General features: G+C 46.8%; 1 protein-coding gene across 10 annotated transcripts in view; it reads left to right on the top strand.

Annotated features, from left to right (window-relative positions):
- Shal (potassium voltage-gated channel protein Shal) overlaps window positions 1-21,986 on the top strand; it is a 139,134-nt gene that overhangs the window by 35,107 nt on the left and 82,041 nt on the right. For all 10 annotated transcript variants that reach the window (XM_076802638.1, XM_076802639.1, XM_076802629.1 and 7 more), the window contains exon 2: window positions 17,061-17,223. In XM_076802638.1, coding sequence (XP_076658753.1) covers window positions 17,061-17,223 — 163 coding nt within the window. The remainder of the gene's footprint in view (window positions 1-17,060; window positions 17,224-21,986) is intronic.

Raw genomic sequence — 21,986 nt, 5'->3', positions numbered from 1 at the left:
GTTCCGCCTAACCCTAACCCGGGTCCCTTATCAAAGTGATTCGTTCGGGTGGTCGCTTCCTGATAATTTATTATTCCACAAAATGTGATGCCACCGTGAAAATTCTGCCGAGGGAAAATTACGGCGTCGATGAAACATTCATGGCTACGATCGATTCCTGAATTCTACAATGCCTGGGGCCGTATTCTTAAAATATTCTATACGAGCCCCGGAAACTATTCTAACACACTAATTCTCGGAAAACACGCGAACTCTTTGATTCGCGGAAAGTGTTCGGACTCTTCGATTCCTGGAAAACGGTCGAACCGAAATAATTGAATTCGGCTCGACTCGAATAATTTATCGTTGAGGTTTGCGCCGTTCCGGAAATTTTTAACCTCCGATCGTGACAGACAAACTGCGTTTTTAATGTTGGGTTGGACACTGGTTGCGCAAAAAGCAATTCCAAGTGAAATATTGCTAGGAGAACCAGGGAAATCCAAGAATTTCCAAGAGAAAAAGAATTTTTACATTAATTCCAGGAGCCAATTAACAGTGAACCTAGAGAAGCATGTTCGAAGTGGGTCGTGTAGCGAAAATAATTTCGCCATGATCAGGAGAATTTTGAGTCGTGTCGCACGTGTGCAGGATGATCGGTGTGTCCTCAGTCTCGATTAGGATCTCCCTCGATCTTCACTATCCGCATGGAAGCCGCTCGTTCATGGATCGTTGGCTCTCCTCGATCAATCGCGCGTGTCACGCCGTAAACAATCTTCCGTTAAACCCTTCAGACGACGAGGGGGTTGCTGTTTACTCTGCCCTTCGGCTAACTTTGCAACTGCTTCGTCACCGATGACCCAAATAGCTTCCACGACGATCGCGGTCTTGATCGCTGTTTATCAGTTTCCTGATGAAGGATTTGCTCGAGCTCTCCGCGTACCGTGGAACCGCGACTTCGAAAATCTGTTTTCGAAACTCCTCGCCCGATACCCGAAATCTATTTTGGCCCGGACAATAGTACGTTCATCAAAACGATCAAATCTCTCCGACTTTTCAATCTCTCGTAAAGCACCCTCGAGCTTCTCTTCGGATCAATCGGCATGGTTCTCGATCATTATTCCTGCGCACAGAAAATATTTCTAATGTTGTATAAAGATCGACGAACGTTACCATAAGGTTTTACATTAATGTGACAATCAGTTTCTTTTTTAAAAAAATCCCAAAGGGCGTCTATCCGCAATGTTCCAAATCGACGTGATTCTTGGTCCCATAAAGGGCTCCGATTGGACGACTATAATTTCGGGAAGAGTCACTATTTCGATATAAAAAAAAAATATGTATATTCTCTAGAGATTGATAAATCAGTCCGCAAAGTTTAAAATTAATGCGTTGATTCGTTCGGCGTCAAAAAAATCTGTCGCGTTATTTTGCAAGCGTCAAAGTAGATTTTAGGGGATGAAACGAGGGGAGGTGTTCCGTGTGAAGTCTGTCGGATTTTCGGAGGCTCCGTCGTCGCTTCGGATTCTCGTCAGGAAAGGGGCTCGCCTTTCCGGGTGCCTATTATCCGATTAACCAGGAAGTTCGCATCTCGCGCGTTGCCGCTTATGGTAGTTCGCCGACGGGGGATGATCGGCAGACCCGCCGCCCCCAATTATTCCTAATCTGTTCGCGGAATTATCTGGCCGCGAGGTTCCCTCGAATATTCATTCATTGTGCCGAGTGAAGCGCGGCTGATTACGTGTCCCGTCTCCCATTTCTCGCGATTATGTCGGAAATTCGTCGTCCGATCCAGAGACGGCTTAATCCACTTCGAACATCAAATGGCCCTAGGAAATGATTTAGGCGATCTCGATTCACATCGGAACCCGAGACCGTAGCATTATAAATTTTTGCTAAACATATTTCTGAAGGTGTCGCTATTATTATCGGTACGGTTTCGTTGAAGCGGTAACGCGCGGTTCGCTTCGAAAATTATACAGCACGTTAGCGAAGCGTTTTAGAGAGAAGGACAATGAAGTTATACGGTAATTACCGAGCTAACTGGACGGACGATTAGCGGGGGAGATTTAATGCGCGCGCCGCTGTTCAAAATTGCGTGTTATGCTTTCAAAACAAACACACCCCTACCTGAGAAGGTAAATGTTTTTATTGGAAATATTATTCTGTTGTTGCAACGGTACGGTGCTCGATTCTAATGCGATGCTGAGGCTATTAGTAGATTAGTAAGTTTCTGGACAAAGTGTTTCAAAAAGTCGACTCGAGTAACAGCGATAGTGTTCGCGCTTTATCTATAGGAAATTTCCGATTTTGACACCTGTGATCGTGTGACTCGCAGGACACGTCGGACAATTGAAATAAGGATAATGGAGACCGAGAGAAAAGAGGACCATTAAAAAGCGATCCGTCTGCGCGCGCCTTATTACCAGCTTCCGCGCTAATTTATGGAAATATGGCTGGTCGTGATTAATGCGGGCCGGGTGCCGGGATCGGCCAAGGAATCCGTTTAGCCCGTTGACCTAATTTGTCACCGATTTCCTCGTTCCCGGTCGACCAGGGGGATCGATTTGGTCGCGTGTCACGGCGACACCGTGCGTGTCACGCGGCGATTACGAGGCGGACACGCGTTCCCTCCGCTCTCACGGTGAGAATGCGCTTTATTTTCGTACAACTCGAACTGTCCAACCCCGATCTGGAGAGAGAGAGAGAGAAAGAGAGAGAGAGAGAGAGAGAGAGAGAGAGAGAGAGAGAGAGAGAGAGAGAGAGAGAGAGGGGAATTCTCGTCTTTTAATAGATCCTCGTTGCATCCCGGTGGGCAGAGTCTCTGGCTTCGACGCCTGCCGGGACCTCGGGAAACACAGCCGGACACGCGTCACGCTCGCTAAAATACGCGGTTCGCGCGAAAACTTCCGGAAGTAGATCGAATTCGATTGTTCGCCGGTCGACGACGGATCCGTCGCGCCTCGATGCGGGACAAACGGCGCGTGCAAAACCTCTGCGAGACCACCGGAACCACTCCACTTTCGCAATCTCGTTTCACCATCCAAAAACAAATACTTTTTCTACATTCTAATTTCTCTTGGAGAGACATTTCAATTACTATTTATTCGGTTTTAGAACGCAGATGTTAGGAAGCGTTCTGAACAAGAAACACTGTTGCAATATTCGAGCTTACGAACCTGGTGATTACAGCTCCTATTCTGTTACTCTGAATCCCCCTGAATTTGAGGAGCCTTAACTTTTGAGGAGCCCTGAATTTGAGGAGCCCTGAATTTGAGGAGCCCTAAATTTGAGGAGCCCTAAATTTGAGGAGCCCTAAGTTTAGGGAGCCCTAAGTTTGAGGAGCCCTAAGTTTGAGGAGCCTTAAGTTTGAGGAGCCCTGAATTTGAGGAGCCCTGAATTTGAGGAGCCCTGAATTAGAGGAGCCCTGAATTTGAGGAACCCTGAATTTGAGGAGCCCTAAATTTGAGGATCCGCAAGTTTGAGGAGCCCTGAATTTGAGGAGCCCTGAATTTGAGGAGCCCTGAATTTGAGGAGCCCTGAATTTGAGGAGCCCTGAATTTGAGGAGCCCTGAATTTGAGGAGCCCTGAATTTGAGGAGCCCTGAATTTGAGGAGCCCTGAATTTGAGGAGCCCTGAATTTGAGGAGCCCTGAATTTGAGGAGCCCTGAATTTGAGGAGCCCTGAATTTGAGGAGCCCTGAATTTGAGGAGCCCTAAATTTGAGGAGCCCGTAACTTGGTGTTCGAATACGTTTTGTTGCTTGAAAATCGTGCGAAAAAAGGAATCGACCGTATTTTCCGCAGCATCGATGGTGGGGGTAGAAATCGATCGCGAAGCAAGTGTTTGCATCTCGTTGCCGGCCACAGTTCTCGTTTGATAATGCGGCACACGCGGCCCGGCTCGATAAAAACGGAGCGCGGATCGCTCCTCGAGCTTTGTTTGCGGACAGGCTCGGCTCGGCTCGGCTCGTCTCGGCTGCGCTACGCTTGCGGGAGAGGAGGCCGGTCCGTTTCCATCGGCCGCAAATGGAACGGCCGCGGCCGGCGTAATGAAAGTGTCATAAAATTAAAAGAGATGGGAAACATTTCCTGGCCGGCGTTGTCGCCGCGCGCGGCTAAATGCGTCGTCGCACCGGAAACGCCTCTGTCGAGCCGTGGGAAAATTTCGAAACGTGTCTCGGACTACCCCCGGAGAAGGGAGAAACCAGGTAATTGTGCATAATCTCGCGAACGCGCTCCACTTTCGCGAAATCAGCCCGAGTGCTGCGAGCCCTTTATTAGCTAAATATTTTAACGTTGTTTTAGACTTTGGGTTCTATTCGTGGAAACTTTTCTCCACCGAAATTAAATGCTACGCAGAGACGGAAACACTGTTTAAAAATACCGTGTGAACGTGGGGATGTATTTTCCACCCCCGTCGAAATAGATTCGAATCCATTAGACTCGGTCGTTAGCGTGACCGCGAGAAGAAACGGGGCGCGAAATAAAAAAGAAAAGAATAATGAGAGAGATCGGGCGGATGAATGGGCCTCCAACGAATTTTCCTCTCGCAGCTGCGACTCGGGCTATAATAAAGGGGATTAATTAGAGGCTCGCGAACCCTCGGAGCCATTTTCGGAAAAATTGATCGGGCCAATCGACGCCGAGCACCTCTCTCACGCATTCATCGCGGACGGATGTTCAACGTTTCGAGGTATTCATTCGACGACGCGATGATTCCCGTAATGACGGTAAACGATCGTAATCGTTCAGGAAGAATCGCTCATCGATCGTTTGGAAACAATTCGTTCGGAGTCGGAAAAATCTTTTAAGTAGCTGTAAATCGAAAAGACAATGGGGAATGTTGGATAATTGCTGACGATGATCGATCAGGTGATGATTATTCTCTAAAACCGGTGCCCTGATTTTCCTGTTTATAAATCTGGGTTTAGTATAAACGCTTCGCACGTATTTATGGCTACCAGTGTTTACCATATTCGAGCAACGAAATCTCTGACTGTTCAACACGCACAATGAATCGCAAGTTTGTGTGTTTACGATTAAATTTAAATACGCATCAGACACGAATCGCGAACGGTACTGTAATAAATAATGAACCAATGGTATCGCTGTGGGTAATTATCGTGAACAGCAGCCTTGTGTGATTATTTATGCGGATTAAAATATTGCTTCGACAATATTCGAGGGATGTGTTGTTAAACAGTGGTGCGTATCGCCGAGCGACGATTGTAAAGTAAATAGAAATCAAACCTGTCCACATATTTTTTTTTTACCGTTTCAAGGATCGGTGTTGAAATTTCGGGTGTATCCGTTTTTGTTTCGAGTTCCATTATCGTTGACAAAATTTTCCGGAAAATTGTTGTGGACGCGATCAATGTTTTCGCGGATTCTGGTTTCCGGACAGTTATCGACCGGTTCGATCAACGGCGCGAGACGTGTTATTTACGACGAACGGTCCGTCGACGGGACCGAGGTTTTAGGCGAGCTTAACGCGCGTTTAGGCGACGAGCATTCGCGGCGACCGTCAAGGAAGGCTTCTCTAAAGATAGATCCCTAATCCGTGCACGGTTCCCGCTAGATTCTAAACTCGTTGCTGTCGCGTGTCCCGGCTACAAATTGCGTGCAAACCGCGTCCCCTTCGATGGGACGAACGTTCTCCTTGAACTCGGTGTGTCTGATCGTGGCTGGACCCTTCTACTGCGCTCACTCAACGCCGCCGGTATGTATTCGATCATCTTCACCATTTATACTCGGAACTATTTTCACGTGTATTTTTCAAAGTAACGCAAGATTTGTACATTTGTACAAAATTCATTCGAATCGGGAAGAAATTCCAACTTTAATTCCGTACCTGAAACATTCTTAACGCTAAACCCACCGAGCCTTAAAAGCATCTAATACGTGTTGTCTTATAAAAATGACAAGATTGAACATTCTCCCTTCAATATATTTATTTAATCGTTTCCCACGAAAGCACTTTTACAATTTCAATAATTGTAAAATGAAAGATCTGGAACGGTCATTTTGACTTATTAAACGTTTTGATTTAGGTTTAGTGTTGAGCCGCCCCGCGGAAATTTGATTCTCCATAAAGATTGCCGGTTTAATTATTATTCCGAGATGCTCTCTTATCTCGTCGAGTGTGGCGTAAAATTTGTTATGGTTCGAGGCGAAGTGGATTTTCACGGGTCCGCGTAATGAAGGGACTCGGACAAAGTAGGACGGAATTAAACAGATTATCGAGGATCGAGCGTGGTGTTCGGTACGCAATTAACGGGACCGGATGGCAAAAAGGAGGATCGATTGTCTCGCGTCGAACAATAGGAAAAAATATTCCTCTCGGCGTGCCGGCCGAGCGCAATAAACGCGTCGACGGTGTCCCCCCCGCAGGGATAATCGCGAGCGTTTATTCGTCAATTTGCGGGGGGGGGGGGGGAATAACTTTCGATTGTTATTGTTCTGCAGTTCGATGAAAACGGGGGAGAATCGTCGAGGGAAATTACGGAGCTCGGACAAACGACGGTAAACTTCGATTCGTTTAATCGTCTCGTCGACGCGCGAATCGTTTTCCTTCAATTTAGCCTTCTTTTGATCCACTTGCACACTTGTACATTAATGCGAATAACACAAGTGCAATAATAATCCGACAGAGCCTGGTTCTCCATTTAATCCTCAGACTGAGATATTTGTGTTCCAAAACGAAAATGTTTTACAAGCCGTATCCGAGGATTAAACGAAATGAAAAAACATTTTCAGCAGTTAAATCTCCCGTTTAACGACGCGATTAATCATTTGCATTAACCGTTTTGATTCGCGGAAGCCGAATAAAGATCAAAGGACGGAAGTCACCTTCGCGAACGAACGTTTCGAGCGAAAGCCCGCGCAGGCTTCATTCGTCTTCGGAGCGTGACAAAACAGTTCGTTTTGCTCGAGGCGAACTGCAACCGCGTGTCTATTATTACCGCGGCAAAATGCACGCGTTAAAGTTAACGGAACGACCAATCATAGCCGGAGGAAGTGGACGATGCTCGTTGGAATCGCTTGTAAACGGCCTTCGGGATCTACCGGACTCGAATCGTAAAAAGTTTGAAGCGGTTTTACTGTCTTGTAAAGATCGCTCGTAAGAAGGGACTTCTCTTGCTCGAACGATCTCAGTTTTCGGGATTTGTGTCCGCCGAGATGGCCTGGATTCAGTTTCAGTCGGGAGGAATTCATTGTCTCGAGCAGTTGTATTCTCCCCGCGCTTCGTAGTTAAGTATTTTATATTTCTTGCGTATACAATTTTTTTTAGAAAGCTTAAATTCTCGATCCGATATTCGGGCCGACTAATACCGTCTCACTCCACTGAGGAAGCTTCAGGTGTCCAAATGGAATCGATTCGATCAGCAACCGGATCCGAAGGGTATTGAAAGTTTTTTCCGCGGAACAGATCGAAGGGAATTCGGTCGGACGGCAGTCTCGAAACTCGCTTCGAGCGAGTTACAGGGCGCGATCGTCTTTCCGAAGTTCGTTAAGCCGTTCCCACGATGGGTTTTAATGGATGCCGTCGTGCCTACGCGGGTCTGCGACTCTCGTGTCGGGAATAATCCCCCGGGAACGCTGTCTCCGCTCGAACTAATCGCGTTTCGAAGCGTTTCGCGACGACGGGAATCTTGTTTCCGGTGTTGGCAGATGACTGCTGGCGTTTTTACGGCAGTACAAGACACACCCGGATACTCGGCTTGTAAATGGCTGCCACGTTTCGCCACGCTTTTACATCAGAATTTATTTCTCGTCGAACACTCCGTGACACCTTTCGACGAACGACCGGTCCGGCGATCTTTGACCTGCCATAACTCGGTAAGAAGAAATCTTGGAACAATGTACTTAGGCTCATTTTGAAGCTTCAAGTTTTATCTTTCGAGGCCTTGTAATAAAATATTTTTTTTCAGAGATGTCTCGATGTCCTGCGGTGGGTGGAAAAGAAGTTTCTGCAGACTCGGACAATTTTTTCTCGCAATTGAGAACACAATCAGGATTGGAGATACTTGTTTGCTGTCGCCGTTTCGTCACACTTCGGAGGGAAAACGAGAGCTGCGGAGGAAAACAGACTGGATGAAAAAATCGATTGACTTCTTCAGGCTCGCGGTTTTTGCGTCGCGCACCAAACACTGGGATAACTATGTGGAACTTGTACAGACGATTATCAGCTAATTCCGCGCGGTCGTGCAAAACTGTAACCGATGTTTTCGCAATGAAATCCGGTGTATTCCCGTTCCGCGCGGTTTTTCCGCGCGAGCAAAAACCGAGGACGGCTCTCGATCCTAGGAAAAACTGTCTCGGAAAAAGCATCGCGAGTTCGGTGGATCGGGCCGCGTATCAAACGTTGGTTGAACTCGACGATCTACTCGATCCTTCGAACGTTTCGTTGCCTGGTCCCTCGATTCTTTACCAACGGGGGATCTCGATTCGAGAGAAAGAAAGAATTCGATAAACAAATAGGAGCGACTCGATCGAGGCAGCCTCGGTTTAATGAAAATTTCAAGAACCCGTCCCCGGGGATAATTACTTGGTAAACCGTGTCGCGTTCGTTGCCGGATAAAAGATGGAATAAAAAAAGAAGAGAAGAGGAAGAAGAGGAAGTTTGACGGAGGCCCGACCTGATTTCTTTATCCGCGCTTTCTTTATCGAAGCCCTCGGCCTCTTCGTCGACCGATAGACGGAGGGTGTCGGCTCCCGAGAACAAAGACAGAAGAAAGAGAACTGCTTTTTCCGAGTCGACGACTACGATCGTTCCGTTTTCCACCGAACAGTCACGATCGGAACCTCCCTCGAGGCGGAACCTCAGACTGCTCGCTGCGATTTTTCTTATACCGACTCGGAGAACGTCGCCGGTTTTCCCGTTGACGAATATCTGGAACGCCTCGGTTTCGACGGATGCAGCGGTGTATAACGCGTGAGCAGAATCGATGCTGACATGTAATAATATTTCATCGGAATAATAGTTCCGCTCGCTTAACACCGGTGTCAGAAATACGACGCTTCGTATGCAACGACCGGATGCTCCCGAGGTGCACGAAGAAGCTGAGAATAGTTCGAGAAGATTTCCGCGAGGAGTTTAGCGATGATCCGGCCGATGTTGCAGGGCAGATTGGATCCGGGGCGTCGCGAAAAACAAAGATTCTGGACCGGGTCCATCGGCTGGCGATAATTCGGTCGGATCCTCGGTGTTTTTGCGCGGCCGTGTTGCCGCTATCTCCTAAGTGGTCTCCCGAAGCGGAAGCGTGCGTAATATGGGAACATCGCCAGCGGGCCAATCCTGGAAGCTCGTCGCGAGCCCAGCCCCGGCCCGCTTTATCGAATTATGTCGCAGTTTCGTGGGCCCTTCCGGGACGCGCACGTCGTCGCCGTCGGTCGTCGGTCGTCGCTCGTCGCTCGTCGTCCCATCCTTGTTCCCGTTCCCGTTCCCGTTCCCGTTCCCGTTCCCGTCCCGCGGGAACAGGATGCCGGCGTGCCGTCAACTAATTCGGAATACATCGCTGGAACACGTCGACCCGGTTCCACGGATTTTCCTAGCCGCGCCGAACATTTCCCCGGCCGACGATCATACTCTCTGCCCTAACCCGATCCCCCAATTAACCCACTTGCTCGGACAGGAGTCAACCCGTTCGCGATCGATTCGATTGATACGCCAAAAATTTTCCCCGAGACCCTCTACACTTGCCTCGTGTCTGATTATGGTTCTACCATTCTAGGAAAAGTGTGACACGAGCTACGATCTCGCGATTGATGGCACACGCTTCGAATCAGAGTAACTTCTACTTTTTCTACTTGTAATTTTAAACGTTAATTTTTGTTCGTTTCTATTGAGCAGTGTTTAATAGGAGAGATTTTGTTTCAAGAGCGATTAACCCCTTCAGCAGTCTAATTAACCCATTTGTCTACCGAGGCAGATGTCTAATCACTCAATTTCGATCGATAGCATTGATACCTCGCTAATTCCGGAAGAGCTTCTCCGGCTGACCATGGCGGTCCCATTCTACTGAGCAGCTTTGAGGTGACCTATATACATATATACATCGAGAGATCCATCCCTATCCCTGTTCTTGCTAAATCTTACAGCTTCGTGAACACCAATCAATTATATCCGCTATTATTGCAGCAGAGTGATTCATTTCTAATTACCCATTTCAATATCCCATTAACCCTTTAATTATAAACCGGCTCGGAAAACGTCCGAGTGTTCTTACGAGTCCAATAATTCATCGGAGGTGTCCCGCATCGTCCAACGTTTGCAGCAATTTATTAATTCAAGAAATGTGTAACTTTAACGTAAGCATTTGTATTGGTGTTTAAGTAACATCATTTTATGTAAAAATCGACAAGGAATAAATAAAGACAATGAAACTAAAAGATATATCTGTGTATTTAATTATCGAACACTCCATTTTTCCCGAACGTCCTACTTGTCGTTGATTTGTACTACTGAATTTCGAAATCTCCTCTAATTCTCGTGCCACTTCCGAAAAATTACACTTTGTATTAGGAGAACATGATAGCGAAGGAGGTGGCACGAAATTCAGTAACACAAGTCAACGACAAGTCAGACGAGCGAAATCCCGAAAAATTTTCGAAATTTTTCGAAAAATTAAACTTTGTATTAGGAGAACATGATGCCGAAGGAGGTGGCACGAAAATTCAGTAGTATAAGTCAACGACAAGCCAGACGGTCGAAATGCCGAAAATTTCGAAAATTTTCGAAAATTTGAACTTTTGTATTAGGAGAACATGATATCGAAGGAGGTATCCGAAATTCAGTAGTACAAGTCAACGTCAAGTCAGCCGCTCGAAAATTCCCGGAAATTAAGTGGTACAGGTCAACGACAAGTCAGACGGCCGAAATTCGGGAAAATGTCGAAAATTTTCGAAAATTTCAACTTTTGTATTAGGAGAACATGATATCAAAGGAGGTATCCGAAATTCAGTAGTACAAGTCAACGTCAAGTCAGACGCTCGAAAATTCTCGGAAATTAAGTGGTACAGGTCAACGACAAGTCGGACGGCCGAAATTCGGGAAAATTTCGAAAATTTTCGAAAATTTGAACTTTTGTATTAGGAGAACATGATATCGAAGGAGGTATCCAAATTTCAGTAGTACAAGTCAACGACAAGCCAGACGCTCGAAAATTTCTCGGAAATTCAGTAGTACAAGTCAACGACAAGGCAGACGGTCGAAATTTCCAAGAATTTTCGAAAATTTTCCGAAAATTGAGATTTTGTATTAGGAGAACATGATATCGAAGGAGGTGGCACGAATTTCAGTAGTACAAGTCAACGTCAAGTCAGACGGTCGAAATTTTTCTCAATTTTTCGCATTTCGCAATTTTCGAATTTCTACTAGGAGAACATGATAGCAGAAGAGGTGGCGCGAAAATTTCTCCTAATACAACACTTAATTTTCTCTAATTTCCTTTTCTTCTTCTTAATTTAATTCTAACATCAAGTATTCATGTCCAGGGAGGAGAAAGAAGAACACATCGACTGTTGTAACTAATATTCTTTATTTTTCACCAAATAAATTACAATATTAAACGTGTACATACAAAATAGAACAGAATAGAAGTAAATCGATGAATATTATTCATTATAATATAATGAATATTAGCAAGAAATTGAAATTGAAGTTCGCGAAGTTGAAATCGATCAGAATTTGATCAGAATCAGATTCCTTGAACTTCGCAGGAGTTTCTCGAGTAGTGATGCGTCCGTCAGAGGAATTCCTTAGTCCTGCCGCAAAGTGTTGGCAACGAGGCGGCGGCGTTACCGGCGGCAGCCAATTAGCGCTCACGTTTCTCTTTTTAATAATGCAGCGGCCTAGATATGCGGCCTGCACGGTGCGCCGGGTGTAATTACGCGGAAACCGCCGGCCACTAATGCGTGCCGGTGCAAACACGTTGCGACCGCGAGAATCTATGCCTCTTGTCGCGCCCTATCGCGCCCGGGCTCGGTTTCAATGATTCCTAGCTTTCATGCAAACCCCTCGTATTTTTCCCTCGACGAATGCCTGTCTCTGATACCAGCCTTGCCGATACCGATCGCGTCGCCGATTCCACCTGCCCATTCTTTTTCTACCTTTGCACACGCTCCCCCCTCTCTCTCTCTCTCCGATTACCTGTCGCTTTCATGCGCGTCACGAATGTCCCGAATCCCTTCGCTAACTCGCAATAGAAATTTCGACGGCAGGCCTCTGGTAATTAGCGGTAGATGATCTACAATTCTTTGCCGTGCTTGTTTCGCGATGGAACGAGCCGATTTCTATGCAGGAATTTTCTGTGTCACGTGCGAAAATAACAGCCCGATAACAATTTCAGTATACTGTTACAACTGTACGTTATTCGTTATTTATAACATGGTCGGTGTTAAAAATATTTTCCTTTAATAACGCGCAAAAAGAAGTCTATATAAAGAACAAGGCGGAGATTATCGAATATGTTCACGACATTTAACGTGTCCGACCATAAACCTGCCTAATTCTTCTTGTCAGGGTATAAGTTTTTCTTATTCCACCTGGCTAGCCACAGGTTGAGTCTGTTCTTCTTGTTTGGCTTAATCTACTTGCCGCGACTACACTCTATTTATTCTATCTGTTGGCTCGTATAGCATTTACTCTCCTAACTTGCACTATTTATTTTACTTGTTGATATACTGTATGTTCTACGTACAAGCCAGGATGCTGCTCATTCTACTCTAGTCTAGCCATCGATTTCCGTAGCACAGTCTCCAATCTAGCCGTCTGGCTGTACACCTTCGCAATCTACGTTCCCATTCACGGACCGACATAATCTAGTTCGATTACAGATAGTCTACACGTCTGACCTTAGACCGTCTTGTTCTACTTATTACTCGTTCACCGACGATTGTCAGTTTATTCGCCTTAGGCTGTCCTTGCTCCATTTGTTCGACTACAAATGTAAACGTAAAGTAACTTTGCCAGTGAAACGAAGTAATTTTTAGTGTCGAAGTACTCTACAAATGTTTTTCTAATTCATTTTGTTTGTTCGAATATTTCGCAATAAAGATTATTAATCCCCGCAGCTGACCAAAAAATAACGCCACCAAAATAACCTCATATATTCAGGACATCAAGTTCGGTACAAGTAACGCGAATTCCTCGTAATATTTGCAACGACACTAATAATTCGATCGTCCGCCGTAGAACCGAATTCCCGAAGCAACAATTAACCGACGCAATCCGCTGAACAAACACAGCGCGAACTAAACACAACTCGCACGGTGTCCGACTTGTTAAACAACTGAGGTCGCCTCTATTAACAAACGCAACTCAGTCCCGCCGTCATAATCGAATTTATTCAACTGTTCGACGCAATCGGCAATAAACAAAAGGAGAAGCTTGTGGGCGACGACTATTTCACGGACACCATCGGATCGGGAACACCGCGAATGACGTCTGCAGGGGGGCCAGAGGTCGAAAGAGCGGTTCGACCGATAACGTATCGAGTTTGCCGGATTACGCGCGTAATTTTATGGGGGGGGGGGGGGGACGTACCCGCGGTGGTCGAAATTGAAACGTATGGGGGTGGGCAGCTTGGGGAATTCTCGGCGGACTAGGTCGTTTCTCCGATGGAAAAACACGCGTATATTTCTTGCCGACTTTTTACGGTTTATCGAACATCCCCGGAGCATGGGGTGGCTCTAACGGGTCCCGCGCGTGTCCCAGCACCCGCCATTTTGCAGGCAAAATATAGGAAGATAGAGCCGCAGGAATTATTTAAAGGCGGCAAGGTCTCGAGCTGTTAGGGTTAATGCTGAAGGGGAAAAGGCGAGAGGAGGATCCTCGAGGACACCGTAAACCGGGATTCTCGAACAGCAGGATCAAATTTTTAGGAGAGGGTGGCTGATGGAAGGACTTTCGCAGTATATGCCTGAATTATGTGTTGGTGGGACACGCGCGAATATCCGGCCGAGGAGACGTAGCAAGGATATTTCCTTTTTCAGGCGACTCGTTGCGATCGTTGATCCAGTTTGCGGTTTATGGGGTGACGTGCAACTTGTGCAACGGCTTCACGGTATACGGGGGTGTAAAACTCTGGCCGATGAAGTAGGCGAAGATAGGGAAATTCTTTTTACGGGGCCGTGTGTTGAGAAATTGTCCCGGGTGTTCAAGTAATTCGCGAGACACGTCTATTTAGAACTTTGTACCGCTCAATTGTTATTCGTACGGGGCGGAAAGAAAGTAGAGTGGTATCTAATTCTAAATCTGGTATCAAAGATCACGATTACCTTCGGCGTTATTACCGCGGAAATGAAAACGGCGACGTTTGTCGAAAGCGTGCGCAGCTCTCGGCTTGGTTTTCTCCGTGACGAAAGCGATTCGCGTCGGAATTTCACGCCAGGCGTTCCGAAATTAGGGTAAGTGTAACCCGCCGTCACGTTTCCGCGGTTAGGGCGGACTGAAGAGCGGGAAACTAGCGGAGCGATTAGGTGCGGCAGGTTTGAATAAAGGATTTCCACGGGAGTCGATCACGCATGGTTTCCCGCGGTTTGTCTTGCACACCTGTTTGAGAAATATGAATGAGCCTGGCTGTTCCCTGGGAACAGGGACACCTGGCCGCCAGCGATACGGTCGATCGTATCCTCCGTTGGAAAACGGCCACGCACACTTTCGCGAATCATTTGAACCGGCGCGGCCGAACAACTAGCCCTTGTTCCTCGTTATTTTCGATGCGGCAAATATGGCTCCCCCCCCCCTCTCTCTCTCTCTAGCGTTCTCCCTCTTCTCGTCCATCCCTACCGACATCGATCAGTCCTTCCAATTCATCCTCTTTTCATTTAAAACGGTGCGCCGTTCATTTTTTCTCCTCTACGATCGCTCCAGGACCATCGATCACTTTTCCATCGAGCCTTCTCTCCAGCGAAACAAATTTTTTGTTCCTTGGACCTCGGCCTCGCTCGCACAAAGTGGCTGTTTTCCATTAATTTGTAGAACCAGACTGCGTTCCTGTAATTTTTAACAATTTTTATTAGAATTAAATTATCAGACACACGACGGTGAAAGATGCATTTATTTTCATTGCGATAGATAGTGTTCTCTTCGGCGTAGCAAAGGTTTTATCTCAAAATTGATTCTTAATTGTATTATTATTAATTCGTTGCCGTTCTTCGCGAATTTATTCGATATTCTGTTAATACTGTTACACAACCTCAGTACGCAATCGTAATTTTCTATAGAACTGTCGCTCGACGCTGTAATCTACGGCGCTACAGTCCCACGTTTCAAGATAATAATAACAATAATCGGTAATCAAGACAACGTATACCTCCGGAGCGCCGAAGCGAAGCCTCAGAGAGCTATGCACCGAGAAACTATAGCCGGCTATAATGTCTCAAGGTTGATATACGAGTTTACTAATTGACTCGACGAGAATCGAAGCGGGGAAATTCGTGGAAACCTGGAAATTTCAATCCTGCGCGAAGAAAACAAATTTCTTAAGAACACCCAACGCGTGAAAAACAAAAGTCCTTTTACCTCGCAAATATTTTTAAATTGGAAACAACAACGGACAAAGTCCCGTCTGTTGATACGTCGTTGGAAAATTTTACGAAATTATTGCATTGGATCGCAGCGACAATCAGATTGCGGTTTGTTGACTGTCCGACAGATTTCGCTTCTCACTTTCAGTGGAATAAGGTGTCATGGTCAGACATGGCGTTCCAAACCCACGTCAGATGGTCGTGTCGTTTATGACATAAGTGCTCGCACTCACGAACACTCGATGGTTGCTATAACCAGTTCGGACGCGATACGTTATAATTTACTAGTCGATGAAAATTCAGCAAAGCCGTGTTTCGTGCAAAACATAGATTCCACTGAAATATTTACCAGATTGCCGTAAGTTATCCTCACTTGGTTTAATCGATCGATCGCGTCGCTCAAGCCGCTTGCGATTCCCTCATTTGTTGTGTAAAATTAAGACGTTTAAATTAAAGCGATTCTCCCGCATTAAGCTCTAGTCAATTTTTTCGGACCAATATATTATTCGATATTCGATTTTGCGGAGTCCCTTATTTCAAGTTTTCATTTGCTCATCGAGCAAAATCAGCAGTTTTTCAGCAATAACTGGCGTCCAGTCCATTAAGCTTAACAAGAAGTCGTTCGACGCGAGATAAATCGAATTAGCGAAGCGCCCCGCGGCGACCGGTTCGAGACATTTCGCGGAGGATGGAGAATCGCGAATAACACGACGGCCCCGGTATAATTTACCGGCGCGGAAGAATGTATGAAGCTCCGAGAAGTGAATCCGCCGCGCCGAGAAAACTCGCGCTTCTTCGAGGCACGTACAATCGCGAGAAAGTTTTATCGCGACTGGAAGAGGAGACGCTCGTAATCTTGGCCGGGACGTCGCGAGAGTTTCCGGGTGCCGTTTCCCCCTTGTTCCACCATTTTTATTTCGCTTAACGCGATCCGAGGAAGAAATTGAAAGTGTTTCCCGTTCGTATGGAACTTCTCCCACTCCTCGTTCCCCTTTTATCTTGCTCGAACGGTCCTCCCGTTAAGTTTTATTCTTTCTCCGGCGATCTCTTCTTTTTCTTTCTCTTTTCTCCTCGCGAGAATTTACGATGCAAATTATCGTATAAATCGCGGCGGGCGTCGTGTGATTCATCGCGGGACTCTCGGCCGTAAAACAGCTATGAAATTATGCGAACAACGTGCCAGAAGTTGTACGGGGTTCTTCAATTAAACCGTGCCCGGAGCACAGTGTCACCCTCGATTTTATGACGCACTGATCTGCTGCTCTTTTATTGGGAAAATTGGTTTCACGAGTGGTCGTTACCTTGCTGAGATTCTCCGTCTGTGTCTGCGAATTTACGAAACGCAAGATGTCCGGGGCCGTTCGCTCCGGATAGCAATCTCTTTGTACAAGTGGGAATTCGAACGATTTGCGATTTGTGATGTCAATTAATTCGCCGAATGCTTCGCTTTATCATTGCTTCAACTATCCTGTTCCATCCCCTCGATTGTTTCCTCTGTGGTGGTATTGAAATTTGCAGTTTTCCTCACGATTTTGTTTCTTGTCTGTTTCAGGTACGGTGACATGGTTCCGAAAACGATCGCGGGAAAAATCGTAGGGGGTGTATGCTCCCTTAGCGGTGTCCTTGTGATCGCTTTACCGGTGCCTGTTATCGTCAGTAATTTCAGTCGCATATATCACCAGAATCAGCGGGCGGACAAGCGCAAGGCGCAAAGGGTGAGTCGATTTTCCTTCATGCTCGTTCACCAGGAAAAGTACAACCCTCGCAGAAGCATAAGGTGCACCACGAGGACCTCGCACAACCTTGTTCTTCGTTTCTGTTGCAAAAGACAAAATGGGTTGACGCAGAAGAGAATATTGCTAACGAAAAGTGGCAGTTTCGAGGGTCTTGATAAAGAGGAAGCTTTGTTCTTCGAGTTCAAGGTAGATTCAGTCGTGGAAATAATTTGAAGGGCTTTATTCTTCAAGTTCAGGGTAGATTCAGACATGGAAATAATTTGAAGGGCTTTATTCTTCAAGTTCAGGGTAGGTTCAGTCATGGAAATAATTTGAAGGGCTTTATTCTTCAAGTTCAGGGTAGATTCAGTCATGGAAATAATTTGAAGGGCTTTATTCTTCAAGTTCAGGGTAGATTCAGTCATGGAAGTAATTTTCCAACGAGTCTAGAGATATTGCTGTTTTGTAAAAATGACAAGACTGAACGTCGAGGAACGTGATACGTGGAGCATTGTTGTAAGAAATTTGTATAATAATCGCTAATGGAGACGTCCTCGTAATTTCAATATTTGTGAAATAAAAAGTGGGATACCGGTAGTTTGGCAGCGTTAATTTCCGCAACGATCGAAGCGGCAATGTTGACTCGTGATCCGCAGTCCCGCGAAAGGTTTTCAAACGTTTGCTCGCGTACACACGCGGCGGCTCGTGTGTGTCCAGGAATAGCTGTGTCACTATTTGCGCCGCAGACACTGACACTTTATTCTGGTAGAGTGGACATCGATATTGTCGGATGTTGTCTTCGGGATGAGGTTGATCGACCCCAAGGCCACGCCGCGGGAAAATTTCGGTGGCACGCAGGAATTTTCCGCGTTTCCTCGCCTCCTCTGTTCTCGGCTCGATCGTAAAGCAAACAGAACTCGCGCTCTAGCCATAACAAACTGAAACATAATCAAAACCAAACGGAATCGGAGTTGATCTCGGCTGGGACTCATTACCGGGAGCTTGTGCGAGCTAATTTCGATCCTAATCCGAAGTCGGTTCGAACAAAACTGCTTTATAGAGGACCCGCGTCTCCTAAAACTGGTAAACCTCTCTTTCCGGTCTGTGGCAACCTCGAATGTATACGTCCGAAGTAGTTTTCCCGAAGGATACACGTCCCCTGATAAACGGGAGCGTCATAAATCCGGGCTCCTAAACTCCACGTTTACTAGGAACTCGCCAACAGGGATTTTTATGCGTGCACTCTCCGTTCGCGTCGGGAATGACGAATGCATCGCCCCCTGGATACTCTTGCATGCGAAATATGCGGGTCAACCACCTGGCGGATTCAAGACGTTCCTGCGCGGCGGGCCAAGCGGCGGCTGATTAATTTTACCACGGAATCGACTTCCCAGAGACTATTCTCGTGTATTTCGCAAACATATTTCGCAAACTGTTCACGTAATTCTCGAGAAAATGCCCGGGATTCCTCTCTGGATTTACAAACAAGTGTAACGGAAACGTTTCAACCGCGGAAACTGAACGAACAGAAACAAAATGTTTAAATCATCTCGCGGCTAACCTTATTCACGGAACTTCTGGGACACCGTGTACACGAATCCGGACGACCGCTTTGCGTTATTTTAGCTCGATAGCAATTTCGTTCTATTAATAGTCGGACAACAGAAATAAACTTCTCGTTTCATCGAGTTCGCGATCGAATCGAGAGAGCGGACCGCGTTCTCCATCGAACTTGCTCGATTGTTTTATTGCTTTTTTGTAGCTTCGAGGAGACCAGAGGTGCTCCAGAGAACGTTCAAGTTTCCTTTTCTGGACCCTTTTGTGCGAGCCGTTTTTCTCTTTCGAGCACCGGTTCAATTTCCTCGCTCGGGGACAATCGTTTTCGTCGAGCGCGATCGCTGCGCATTCTCGCTGAGAAGTCACGGTTGCCACGGTCGATGGGATCGATGGGGAAGTTAGGTGGCCTCGAGGAGCACGTCTTTGAAAGTCGGCCGATTTATTCTAACCAACGACACGGCCGGTAATCCACTGTCCCCGTGGCACACTTAGCTGCTCGTTCCACCGCGCCGGCGAAACAGCCTAAACGCGGCTGGAAGTCCCCTTAAACGAAGTGGAAGAAGAAGATTTTACACAGACGGAATGCTTGGGCTACAATTTTTCATTTATTCCCTTGCTCTCTCTCTCTCTCTCTCTTTGAATCATACCAATTTTTAGAATTACATTCCCTGTCTTCTACGTTTCGCATCGTTATTTGCACTGTTCATTTGAGAAACGAGTACACCGGGGACGCGTGTTTAATAGTGATTTCGAGGGAAGATCACAGCGATGCAATAAGAAAGGTGGAGGGTCTCCGGGATTGGGAGGAGTCATCGGGAAAATATTCGGAGAGTCTCGAACCGGGGCCGATATTTCCCGGAGAGCAATTTGTCGACGGGAACGAGATATCTGTGTCAAGAAACCCCGAAGACCTCTCGAGCCCTCTACGAGGATAATTGCTGAGGACCTCGCGGCGTATTGCGTACACGTCGATACGCAAATTGGACGGCTCGAGACGCGCCTCCGCTCGCTATTCCGCGATTTAATGGCCGCTTGGAATTGGCCAGTTTAGCTCCTGCACTGAAAAATGTCAGAAATTAACACTTTGCGACACTTTATTTAGCGGAGTCCTATTAAACACGATTTTTAGTAATCGGGGGTCCACTGGAGGAAGGAGCTCTGCCACAATTTTCTGTAATATTTTCTGGCATAGCTGTTCCCTAAATTGTGCTGCGCTGAACCAAAAGTTCAAAACTCTTCTCCCCGATAATACCGAATAAAATGTCTGAACGAGTTCCCCAGCAGTGGAGAAGATATTCGACGAACGAATATGGTCGTTGGATTAAAATATTTTACCGCGCATTGTATTCGCGGAGGCATTTTTCTGTATTGGTGCAATCTCGACGAGCTTCCTATTTACTCGGGACAGAGGCTCGGAAGCATCGAGCTCTGGATCTAAAAAAAGGCGATCGACAACAAAGAGAGAAAAATGTATGTATGTATACATATAAAGATAGAGAGAGAGATAGGCAGACTGGTGTGTCCAGCATCGAAATTATTCCCGGTGAGCCACGAAGTTATTTTTAATCGGGCCGGGGAGCCGCCGGTTTTATTAGCCGGCGATCAAAGAATCTCGACCTCCCTTTATCCTGCTGTCTGTCTAGTGGCCCGCTATCGTGATCCATAATGACGCGCGCGATCCTACGAGGTTCATCCTCGAAATCGACTGAAGGATTAGACGAAGTTCAAAAAATCGGGATTGAATCTCGAAGTGGTTGTTTCGGCTATCTGTCGCGGAGAGTAACGGATCGCATATTTTCGCGAGGGCCAAGATGCTCGCAGACTTCCGAGGTAGTTCATAGCAAAGCTTGCCAGTTTTTGGTCGAAGTTCGGCATTTCGTTCCACGCGAAGGTGCGGGCTCTTGTCGGCCGTTGTTCTTCCTGGGCCGACGTGCAAGGTCCCGGCCGGTTTGAAACTAGTCCAGGATAGACGGTTGGGCGTGTGTTGGTCAGGAGAAAGTCGCATACACACCGTAATTTGTACTGTCAGCGTGCAGAGCGGCCGGGACCGCGGATCACCGCACCGGTGTCGGAGACCAACCAGCTCGCCGAGCCTCTAGCAGAAGTTTTGGTTGGCCGTCAGCCAGCGGCTACCCTCAGTTCATTACCACTATCCCGTCAGCGTGCACGCCGAGAGAGAGAGAGAGAGAGAGAGAGAGAGAGAGCCGATGCAGCTGGCCGAATAAAGTGCCGGCACTAGCATGATCGCGGTCGGGAATCTTCCGGCCGTCTCGGCGATCTGATTCATGGCGGTTGTTGCTTCGCGGGGATCCTGCTCGACGTGCCCTTTGCGTGCGACTACCGTGTCCTCTCTTAATTAGACTCTATTGTTTACGCTAGAACAGACGCAGCGACGTCTTTACGATACCGGCGAACACTCGGCTATTTAATTAGCACTCTCCCGGGTCTGCTCTCTTCGGCAAACCTGCAGCCGTGGCGTGTTTAGCTTTGTTCGACGAGCGAGTCGTTGATGGTTAACCACTTCGCGACCACGGACGAGTTATCTCGCGACGCAATGTCGCTTGCGCTGTGCCACGGACGAGTCATCTCGCGACCAACCTATAAACGAAACTTGTTCGCGAGATAACTCGTCCGTGGTCGCGAAGTGGTTAACACTAGAACTACCGGACCAGTCAAAATGACTGGTTCCCAATTTTTTCTTTTGCAATCACCGAAATTGTAAAAATGTTTTCATCGGAAATGTTGTAATGAACCTCTTCATTGAAGCACATATTACGATAAAAGTTGTATGAAGTCTGAATGGGCACAGTCTTGTCACTGTTACAAAGCGACATACGTCAGTCGCATTTATTGCTCGGTAGTTCTACTGTTAAAGGGCCATTCATCTTTTAATTGTACTCTCTTTACGGGTAATCGTTGTAGCACGCAGAAGGATCTGTTCGAGAAGCGTGTATTAAAGAATCGCCGGCCTATAAAGCGTTAACAGTGTCGGGAAGCAATTACGGGACGACGGGTTATCTCAATTAGAGCAATCCGGTTCGTCGAAAAGAGCGGGTATAGAAGTCGAGCGGCGATTGTTCGTAGGACGGACGTTATCTTGATCGCGGCCGCTCGATTTATGACACGAAATTAGCCGGGGCAAAGTGCAATATAAATGAGAAGTAGGTTAGTTTGATGGACGTGCTGCGAGCACACCGTCCGGCGGC

Source organism: Halictus rubicundus, chromosome 17 (assembly GCF_050948215.1).
Source record: "Halictus rubicundus isolate RS-2024b chromosome 17, iyHalRubi1_principal, whole genome shotgun sequence".
NCBI lineage: Eukaryota > Metazoa > Arthropoda > Insecta > Hymenoptera > Halictidae > Halictus > Halictus rubicundus.
This window is presented reverse-complemented; position numbering and strand designations above follow the sequence as displayed.